General features: G+C 41.0%; 1 protein-coding gene across 1 annotated transcript; it reads right to left on the reverse strand.

Annotated features, from left to right (window-relative positions):
* OGFR (opioid growth factor receptor) lies at positions 1-10228 on the reverse strand. The gene is made up of 8 exons (XM_026862022.1): positions 9891-10228; positions 7048-7089; positions 6253-6315; positions 5851-5935; positions 5356-5434; positions 4792-4858; positions 4333-4481; positions 1-3617 (listed from the first exon to the last, which is right to left on the reverse strand). The coding sequence occupies exons 4-8, from the start codon at positions 5897-5899 to the stop codon at positions 2177-2179; spliced, it is 1785 nt and encodes a 594-aa protein (XP_026717823.1). The 5' UTR covers positions 5900-5935; positions 6253-6315; positions 7048-7089; positions 9891-10228; the 3' UTR covers positions 1-2176.
* Positions 10229-11547: the final 1319 nt, after the last annotated feature.

Genomic DNA, 11547 nt, shown 5'->3' on the forward strand with positions numbered 1-11547 from the left:
TGCATTAAAGTCATGCTTTAATAGGTGACATCAACATAACAGACTCTGTGATACAGCTCAGTGCTGGAAAACATCCTGTGAACTCACTGCAGACCCCTACAGCCAAAACTCTAAACCTGATCATGACGGGGAAGGGCTTGGTCTGAGCGCTCCACACTGGGGCTCACAGTGAAATCCCATGAAACACAATTATGAACCCCACATCACCATAACGATATATGATCTATGCCCCAACTGAGCACATATTCACAATGAAAACTTCATTAAATAAAAAATATACTATACATCTGTACAAAAGCCACAATTAACAATTTCTTATTTAATCTTTTATGAAAGAATTTTCACTCAACATCTTCAAGTATTTATATCTGTAAGTGTATTCTTATTGGCTGTTTAACTCCATTGGTTCAGAAGAAAAGAAAGAAGTGTTTTTAGAATCATTAAAGCCTTTTTCCAGCACGTGTGACCACAAACATCAGATGTTAAGCTTGCAGGCTTTTACTCCCACACACAGGTATGTGGCCTGCTGGATCAGGACCTACAGTCTGGAAAGGCGAGTCACCAAGCAAATTCCTTGAAAGATGAAGCTTCTTAAGAGCGCAGCAGAGAGGAAAAAAAAAATAACATTGCACAGACTACTGCATCTGCTCTCCGGCAAGGCGGGCAAGCCTCTAGCCATCTCCTACACAAAACAAATAGCACCTAAAAACCCCCAAACTAAAACAAACAATCCGAGCAAACAGCAAGTCCAGACCTTACGGCTGTTGGAAAGTTTCCTCTGCTTCATGAAATAGATCCTCTGTTGTAAATCTCTAGGAGTGAAAGTGCTAAATTGTTTAATGCTCCTTCAGACTTGGCTGAATGGTGTGTAAGTCAAGCAGAATAGCTAACAGGGAGGTCAGCAACATTAGAGCAGGCAAATAGCTGGCAAGGTCTGAAAGTAAATTCTTGAGAGCTGTAAATAAATGAACCAGACAAGCGTACCCCCTTCCAATTAAACTTTCAATTAAGTGCCCCACAAAGCCCTGTGGTTTCCAGACATGCTGCACTCGACCATGCCCTCACTGTCTGACACGCTGATCGGGAATGGTAAAACAATCCTGCCCTGACTTAGGAAGTGGGTTAGATCTGACACATCTAACTTCATGCAACAGGCCTGCAGAAAAGAGTCCCACAGGCCACTGCAAATTAACGGCAGAGTCTGGAAAAAAAAAAAATAAAAAAATGCAGTGACAAATATTTGTCCTATTTTGGCAACTGAGGCAGGCAGGCCTCTGAATCAGTAGTGGATATATCTGTGGGAGACTATCAAGGGTCTGAAAATGGTGGAAAAACCCAGGGAAGAAGAGCTCTAGAGCACTTTATGCAAAGTCTGAAGGTTTTTTTCCTCTTAGAAAGCCGTAGACAATTCACCTTCTTATCAACTCTAACAAGCACTACAAATCAACTTCTTCGGGGCAGGGGGGGTGGATAAAGGGAACAAATTACTCAGCACTTTGCACCCCGGAGAACGGTATCTGTATACAAAGGTTAATACCAGTCAGAGCTAGGTTTTGACTATGCATTTTATCTCAGCCTAAAAAGTCAAACCTATTTTCTTTGTAGGAGGAGAGCTCTTACATGATAGGAAATTCACAGACTCATCTCTTTCAGGAAAACAGCACCTTTGCCAGGAATAAATCTCCTGGGAAGGTACAGCCTTCCAAAATAAAAAGTGACATGGTAATAGAAAGGCCTGGCAAATTAGGTCATGCTGTCTTATATTAAAAATCATGTATTTATCAAATACTTGACTAGTTCATTCAAGGAAACAAATCACTTCTCTTTAAGAAGGGACACACCAGAATCAAAGCAAAGTGCAAAAATCTCTGTTGCTCTAAGACAGTCCTGATCACCACATAAAAACCAGGAAGAGGACACAGCCTGTCCATGAAGATGAAGACAACTAAAATATGAGTTTTTCTCTTTAGGGTAACCAAGGACTGGATTTCACTGAACTTACTACAGATGATTAAAAAAAAAAAAAAAAAAAGTGAAAGTCAGACAGGGGCTTTCCTGGATCAGCCCAAAGGAAGTTTACTCTTCCATGTATTTCTGCTATCCAAATCACTAAAGCTGGCTCCTAGCACTCAGGGCAGTGTCATCTCCACTTGATCGAGCGTTTGCTGGGCTGGGCTTACTCTGCTGCTACCTGCTCTTCACTAGATTCTGCTGCATGCTCAGAGCTCTCAGACTTCTGTGTTCCACCCTCAGCACTGTCTTCTTCGGGACAAGTGGATGCCATGTTCTGCTCAAGACTCTCTGCAACTTGTTTCTTGCCCGTGACTTCTGCTTGCCCCTTTTCACTTGCATTTTCTGCCTTTTTATGCTGTTCTACCCCATCTACCTCTGCTTTGCCTCCCAAGAGCGTGCTGTTGCAGTAGCGCTGTTCGCTCTTTGCTGTGACTTGATCTCCACTCAACTCTAAGCCATCACCTACTGGAGAAGTCCAGCCAGTCTTGCGGAGCCTGGAACCAACTGGGGGGCTCACAGCCCCACCATTTGTATCACCATCACCCTTCTCACTTGTTACTTTCACAGTCGCATTTTCCTCACTGACATTTTCTTTTTCAGCCTCAGTGTTTGCAACAGATGGATTTAACTTGGCACTAGAGGCAGTAGGCCCCATGTTCAGGTTTATGGCTAAGTTGATCCTTTTTAACGGTTTTTTATCAACTTTCCTCCGTTTCACAGCTGCATCGGCTGTCTCTGGCACTGTTGAGTCTTTGGTGCTTGCACTGTCTTCTTTCAGTGTTTCCTGGTCCTCTTCTGCTTGTGAGAGTGGAGCTGAGGAAGGGATTTCTGCATCAATTGCACATTCTCCCAGATTACGGGAAATGTTTTCAATATCAGTAGGGCTTTTCAACGGTCCACTCTTTTTAGTGTCTGTCATATTTACATCCAGTTTTCTCTTCTTGCTCTCCTTTGTGCAATCATTCTCTGCTGTACCCTGCACTTCTTCAGCCTCGCTGTTTAAATCCTTCTCCTCCGGCTGGGTAAATGAAGCCTCTTTCTCCTCTTCACCATCTCCTCTCTTCAAAACACGTTCACTGATCTTCTCTTTTAGGTCTTTATCGACACGTTCACTGATCTTCTCTTTTAGGTCTTTATCGACACGTTCACTGATCTTCTCTTTCATATCTTCATTGTCCACTTTAGGCTGAAAGCCTGAAGCATCTCCAGCTTTCTGTTCTTCCTCTAGAGACTGGTTCTGATCCTCTTCCACAGAATCACCACAGTTTTTACCCAGAGTTTCCTGTTTATCTTCAGCCTTTTGGTGCAGCTGTGACTTGGCAGAGCGGGGCCTGTACTTCAAGAGTTTGTCATGTGGCCCCCACACAAAGCTGCCTCGAGGTTTGAAGTGTTGCCAAGCGTAGTGGACTAGTTCTCTTCTCTTCCGTTTGCTTCTGATGGTGAACAGGAAGTAATCCAAGGCACTTCTTCTGACATTTGGTAATGTCTCCTTAACAAGAGTTTCTGTTAGGAAAAACTTTACCAAGTGCACTTGATAGTCTTCATAACCCATCTCCCCCAGGCACTTCAGGATGCGAGTAATCCGCAAATTGTTGTGGCTGAACCTGAACGAAACACATAGGCAAAATTGTTAAGTTTTTTGTTTTGTTTTTTTCATACTTGACAGTCTTCAAGTTGCTTTTTCTTTTGTGAGTATGCCCAGCCCTCTCAGAGCCCTTGTTAGTATCATTAGTGGTACTAGAGTATGAAGCATCATTACTATCTCTGATAAGACCCGCAATAACATAAAAACATTACCATCAATTTGCAGAGAACTTTTCAACCAAGGATTCAAAGGATTTTACACGTTAAGACACCTTTATAAACGACCAGGGAAGCATACGGGAACAGTTTTGTAGTTTAACAGAATGCTACAACGACAATTCGGCTACCTGTGAAAACGTGTCAGTGGTTCCTGCCTAAAACATGGTTTGAAACACAAGCTGGTAGAGCGAATATTAATATCTCCAAGTCTGTATTTCATACTTCAGGAAACCAACATGAAGAATGCCTGCTGTTAACAGTTGCATCAGATACAAAAGAAAACCAGTCTCAGCTGCTTTACCCATTATACTTGTCACCTGAATTAAAGTCACAGTGTGATGACCTACAGTCAAGATGCTGAGCCAAGTTAAAACTCCTTTAGCTAGCTAACTTTTTTTCTGAACAAAAGCCTACGTTCCTCAAGGGCTGGGGATTTTCTTGACTTTGGCTTTTATTTTTTTCTTCTCAAAGAAGTGTCTGGCTGTAGTAAATGCCTAGCAGCATAAAGAGACTCACCGATTCAAGTTTTTAAATCGTTCAGCCCAATTTTCTGCTCTCCTAAGTTCTCCAGTTGCCTCGTTGATCAGAATGATTCCATAAAATCTCAGCATAAGCTGATAAGCACGTATAAACCTCCGCATAACTTCCTTGGACTTCTTAAAGGCCTGAAAACAAGACAGACCAATGAGTACAAGGTGTGATTCCCTAATTACCAGCATCAGTTTAAGTGGCACCTAAATTTTAAACAACACTTGATTATATCACTAAACATTTCATTTGCTGATATACCTACTGGCAGACACAAGACAGACAAATGCTTAACAGTGCTGGAGAGCACTCCATTCACATTAGGGCCCCAAGGAAGCAATGTAAAAAAAAAAACAAACCAACCCTAGATTTCAAATATAAAGAGTTACGGAACAAGCCTAACATCCTTCAGATCTCAAAAAACCCACCCCAAAAAGCTTTAAATACCTTGATTTCTTGACATGTGAGTGGTTTGGCACGCCAGTTCATCCCATGTTCACGTAAAGGGAATAGCCTGCAGGGAAAGAAATTTTCAGCCCAAATAAGGAAAGATGACATCCCACCCAGGGTGCCCATTCTGATAAAACTACAAAAAGACTCCAAAAATCATGATATCATGAGGCATCTCTTGGAGACCTCACATCCTTACGGACACAGAAGTAGTTTACTGTATGACAAATAAATCCCTCCCATAAAAGCACCGTCTACACCAAAGATAACAATATACTTTGCTTATCATAATCTCTCTTGCTGCCCTAACACCTCGTTCTGCAGTATCCTGTAAGATCAAGCATGGCAGATAGACTGCCACAGCTGTGCTGGAAACCCCCGTCTTCATGATTTCCACTGCGTTTTTTCCAGAAGAAAATAACTCAATAAAAATAAAGTAGACACAGATTTCACTCCAGAGTAATTCCAGGCCTTTTGGGAAGCTGATTTCAGGAACACAGACACAACTGACTATTAAAGAGAGGCACAACTAAAGCGAGGGACTATATTCATGCAGTTTACCACTGTATGTAAGAATGGTTTTCTTCCAGAACTTCATAGTTGTCCCACCAAGATTCAAGCAGGTTTTCAATGTGCAAACCTGAAAAGAAAAGGAGAAAAGTTAGACAAGAAGAAATGACACCAAATGAAAATTAAAAGTTAGCCAGTCACCCAAGGTGGCTCGTTACCCAGAGCCAGGCGTTCACATGAGGCATTAGCTTTTCTAACAAGACAATCATCCTGGTAAGCCATAAAAAAAACCTCCTTAACTTTTGACAGCCAAAGAGAAAACCGAGGAACATACAGCAGGAACAAGGACATTTTCAAAATGGAAATTCTTGTTTGGTTTGGTTTTTTTTTCTTTTTTGCTTCGGTTTGGGTTTTTTCTTGTTTTGGTGGTATGCTCTGGTTCTTTTGGTTTGTTTTTTAATAATTGTCCCACACAGATCAAGCTACTCCTTCACCAATTCAACCAGCTGCAGCAGAGTTGCATCAGTTATTACACAAGCTACTTACCCTGAGGCAAAAAGCGAATCTCATTTTTATAAAAGCTTAAATTCCACATCTCTTCTTCCTCCTCATTTTCTGATTCTATCAAACCCTGGAGATGAGAACAAGAAATCAACAAGCAGCAATCTTTTAAAAGGCAATATTCACTTTAACACTTCTCCTTGCTTTCTCTCATGTTTCCTAAACATTTCAAGCTAAATCCTTGAAACGTGTTTTGGGAAGTAACAGCTTGTTTCTGATGCACCCACACACACATCATCCCTTCCTCCTCACAAATGAATCCTTTAAAGGTTCTGAGCCTGTCAATGTAAAGACAAAAGGGTGCTTTCACATCTAGAAAGTGTTCTTAAATTTAGCACACGATGAGGAAGAGCCACAAGAGTATGTGCATCATCATTTAGTCCATACCGGGTAACCATGTCTGTATCTCTGCAAGTCTTTTGCTGCATTCCAGTTGCGCCTGCCTGAGAACTAGAGAAAAGAGACAGATTAGAGATCCAGAATAAGGTTGTCTTCTGGAAAAAAAAAAATTAAAAAAATATATATATACTGACTGAATTTAGCATCTCTCACACATGTTCTCCTGCCTGTTGGTCTCCTGTGCCCTCCACTTTGCACTCCCAAAACCAGCCAGTTTGTTACTGCAGTTGTTTCTCTGCATTCCTGAAGACAACTTCGGACTAAGAGAGGTTCACAGCATCTCCTGTAACCAAACCATTTCTTTTTCTTTCTAGTCTTATTAATCAAGGTCTTAATGTTTTATGCATATCTTTTATCCCAGTTGGGTTTTCCTGCAGAAATGGTCAGAACCAGCTGAAAATCTTGAATAATAAAGTGCCATTTTCTTCTTTAACTCAAAGGCTTTAAAACAAGACAAACTAAGCCCTGTCTGTCCGAGTCACTAGGGCCACCAGGGTATCCTGGTCAGGACAGAGATGAGACCTTAAAATTGCAGAATTTAAGATGCAGAAATATCCCTTAAATTCAGTATTCTCATTCGTTGTAGACATTATTGAAATAGTTTTCTTCATCTTCACTTTATACTCAAGAGCAGCCTTGCTGACTTAGCATCATGCTGATCTAGAGAGTGGATAATAGAGCCAAATGGTGACATTAGGTATTTATTTTATTGGACTTCCATTCCAATCATCATCTTCATTATTACTTATCTCTCCTAGTAACCAAACTTTATGTCAAGCCTACCTGAAAACTCCGAGACAGCGGTGACAAATTTGATCTTTGCTCCTACAAATAAAAGGCATTTAGTTGTAAAAAATCAAACTTCACTAATAAAGAAATACATATGAAATGAGAATACCCACAGCAGTGACTCACATGATCCCCATTAGTTGCCAAGTGACAGATTTACCTAGTTACAGCTGAATTCACTTGATCTTAGTCATAATTCAAATTTCTAGAGAAAAACCTGTGGTGCCATGTTCACCTGGCAATTAGATGTCAAGTTCTCTTCATAACACAGGTGTAGCTGGATTCATTCCAAACGTAGCATTTGGACAGAAATCACAAAACCCAGCTTCACTTCCTCCTCTGAACTTCATGGAAATAAAAGTCGCAAGGATGATTTAATTTAAAATGCTTTTTAACTGAATTATATATACACTTTTTTTTTTTTTTTTACAGTAGATTACTTCAGTAAGATATTTTGTTACACTTCACCAGCAACACAGACAGGTTTAACCTTGCAGAGTGCTGAACCATCTTGTCCCAAACCATGAAACACTTAAAAGCATTCTGTCAAGGCAGAACCACCAAAATGAACGAGACTGCTCATGAATAAAAGGATCCGCCCGATGCGAAGCACAGCGCAGTCAGGAGTGTTCAATGCCAGCTCACAGCAGGAGCAGCATCTTTGTGAAACAGTGATAAGATGTGCAGACTGTTGCAAAATAAGCATTTTCAGAAACTTAGAAGCAGCAGCAAATGCTCTCCCAAGTTATTTTTTTTTAACTTCATTTGATACTTTCTAACTTCATTTACCCAGAGAAAAATAAAAACCAAAACCACTTTCTAGTGAACATGGATCACTGGTTCATTGATTACAAAGGCAGGAACTGAATTAGAATTTTTTTAACATCTCATTGTAATGAAATCATCCATTCAGCAGCCCTGTTGATTGTTAATACTTAAATTTTATGAAGCATGCACAGCATTTGAGAGATCAAACCTTTATCCGCAGAGGGAAGTCAACAATGCAGAAGTTTTTAAAATTACATTTTAAATGTACATTTGCACACGACGATTCCCCCGTACTTTGGTGACAGGAATTAAATAAAGCTGAAGTTGTTTTTCAAATGTAATAAAGTGTGATGACCTAAAATAATGCCTGTCTACATTGCAGCACATTTCCATTTTATACATGACAACATAGACCAAAATAGGTGGCAGAACTTCCCACAGCCACATGGCCCATACGGGATTAGAAATCCAAGCGCTGGTGTCCATCCCCAGAATCTACCCAGACTGCAGAAATGCACACAACTATAAAAAGCTGTGCTGCACAGCTAACATTTGGAAAAAAAGTTAGTGGCTGCAAACGCAAGACTAAGAAATATGTTCAGCCAAAACAGACCCATATTATTCTTTTATTCAAGCTGTAAGCAGACTGGGATTTAGCACTTTGAAATTCATTGGTGATTTTGACTATAGCTTTTGAGCTCCAAGGATGTAATTCTGATACAGGTGGAATTCATGAAAATTGGGATCTAAATTAGAGAAGAATCCATTTCCAGATACTCTTTACACTTAAGATCCTAAAATAACATCCTTTAACACAGTCAGGTGGGACAGGCTAACAGTAGACTGGCACCAATTTTGAAAAAGAACCAATTTGCCAAAGAGTAAGTGTAGATACAGAGACAACGCCACGGCACAAGGTGCTGTAAGGCTCGTCTAGAAAGAAGCTAGATCCAGGAGAAAGGCATTCTGGAGCACAGCATTAGACAGAACAAGATGGGGAAGCAAAGAGAGCAAAACCCAGCCCTTCCTCCAAGCAGGTGTTGTTCCTGGGTCTTTATAAACTTCTATTTGACAGACAGAAACATCCCCTTCCCTTCCTTTCCAGGGTAGGAAGACAAACTAAACTGCAAGATTGAAACTCGCATGCATAAATCAGATGCCCTTATTTCTCACAACTGACAGGCAATCTAAGTGGGTTTCTCCCTCCAAATCTGCAACACATCAGTCAGAACGTGCATCGCTGTGCAAAGAGCACGAGGAAAGCAGGGAACAAATTTAGGAGAGGATAACACAAACGATATTTGGCTGAAAACTGGAAACCAGCTGCAACTGAAAGGGATGAAAGGACGTGTGGATTGTGAAGAAGACACGGGAATGAGAAAGATGACAGAATCCTAGGAGAGTGATTGAAACTTTTTGTTGATAAAGTTAGGAGAAGGCAGAGCTGCAGGGCTTGTTATTAAAATACAGCTCTGAGCAGCACAACATGAATCCCATGCATTACAGCAGACTAAGAGGTCACCTTTTTAAAATGAGCACCAACCCCAAAAATTTTCAACACTCACTCTTTGAAGCAAAAGAGCTGCAAAGACACACCTGCAGGAATTTCAAATGGCAAATATGGAGTATTTGCAGAGATGCAAGTGAAATGCAATGATAAAAGTAGAATTTTCAGTTGATTTTGAAAGTGCATAGTGAAAAATAATAAAAAAACCTCTAACCTCAATATTGAATAAAAACATTAGCAGCTTCAGCCATAAAGTATAACATCCAGACTGAGGGGAGAAGAATGGGAATTAGTGTAACATAAGCAGAAGTAGGAACTAGCTTTGGAAACTGAATCATGCCTTTGGCAGGTTGTAAAGGCATAAATGGATAGCAGAAGATTTGCTGTTTCTTTTTGTATTCATTATCACTGCCCTTAAAGATTTTTCATGCACTGTCAGACCGAGGTGACTACACATTCATCACTGAAACTCCTCTTTAAAGATGCAGAACAATATTCTGGGGCAGTAAGTCTCAGGGACAACATCCTCCTTTGTAAGGCAAAGTTCAAAAAGTCCACTCACTGGAGTGAAAAAATGGTCCTTGTTTTTACAGTTGTCACAATTCAGAAGTTGCTCTTATGAAGAAAAAAAACCCAACAACTCAGTGTATCTGAAGAACAAATGCATTCAAAAGGAATAATCTGAATGTTCTTGAGGCATTAAAAACTGGTGAACAAAAACAGAACTCCAGCCATATACAAAAGAAAAATGACAGTGTGTCCTGAACTGATGCAAAACATTTCCGAGGAAATCCCTGCCTCTTCCTTTAAGAATTGCAGCTATCCTGCCTAAAATACCTGTGACCTTTCACAGACCTACCTGCACAGCTCAGGCCTCACTACATTCCCTGCACCAAGATGCAGACACATGCACGGGTGTGTCCATCTGCTGTATTGCAAACTCTGATTTTGTTTGCAAAGTAAATTCTTGCAGGAAGTCATGAGTATTTGGAGTATTATGTTGCACAGAATATTATTATTTTTTTTAATGGAGATTATTTTAGTATCTTAATGCTTCTAAAAAAGTAAAGTTTAATATTAGCTTCCTTTAAAAGTGCATTAATTAGGCATTTACCTGCCTGTTGACATTCTAATAGTAGATTCTTAGTAGAATCTGGGTGAGCTGCTGAAATGAAACTCAAGAGAAGATTAGTTTCCCTTTCTCCGAAAGAGGAGGAGTTAATAGTTAACTAACCCAGGAAATACTGAAAGCAAGAGACAGTTCTGCATTTCCCAAAGCAACGCAGTAGAAGAAATTACTGACCCTGAACATCAAGCACAAAAACATTAACGCTAAAAGATAAGAACCTCCAATAAGACTAACAAGCTCCTTTTATTTCAAGTGAGCAGCATTTTAAGGCACTAGACACAAGCGTTCACCTTTTGCAGCACTAGCTCACTCATCATAACTACACACACGCCTGCAGTTTTTAAAAATTAGTGTGTATTTGTTTGTTTTCAGAGTTGCTCTAAATATGCTCCCTGGAAAAAAAAAAACAAAAACAAACCACATGTTTAAAAGAAAGATAAAGTTACAGCTCATTTTTAAAAGTGAGCAGATGTTATGTGACAGCTTTATATCGATGGCCTGAAAGAGCATATGGAGGGCCACCATCCAAAGATGAGGATACCAACAAAAAACTTAAAAGCCAGGAGTTGCTGAAGAACATCAATGTCGTAACATCCAATCCAGCGGCCATCAGGGCAGACAGGTGCTGTACAGAAAGCAGAATTTGTACTTACGGGCTGAAGTACCCAGATCGCAGGGAACGGTGGGGGGAAAAAAAAAAATAAAATTTAAAACTCAGCTCACGGCAGCCTAATGGAACCTAAGGGGTCAGAGTCAGACCTCTGCCTTCGCCCCCCCCAGAGCTCATCTCGGAACGGGCCTCGGCCTGACTCCTCTCTTTTAAGGTTTGCTTCATCAAGGTGAGAACAGAATCGCACTCCAGCGATCGCTGCCAGGACAAAACCCCTCGGACCTCCTGTAAGTATTTTAAGCTGCCCCAGTTCCGACACAGGAGAGCGGCGAGCGCCCAAACCCGCTGACAGCGCACGACGCGGGTGGCCCGGGGAGACCCACGCGTGCACATCAGCGGCACACACGAAAGTACCCGAGACAAGGCCGAGGGCCGCGGCGAGCCCGGCTGCACCCACCGGGCCGGGAGCGGGCGCGGGGC

This window comes from Athene cunicularia (genome assembly GCF_003259725.1).
Source record: "Athene cunicularia isolate RWA chromosome 20 unlocalized genomic scaffold, athCun1 chr20_part1, whole genome shotgun sequence".
Classification (NCBI taxonomy): Eukaryota; Metazoa; Chordata; class Aves; order Strigiformes; family Strigidae; genus Athene; species Athene cunicularia.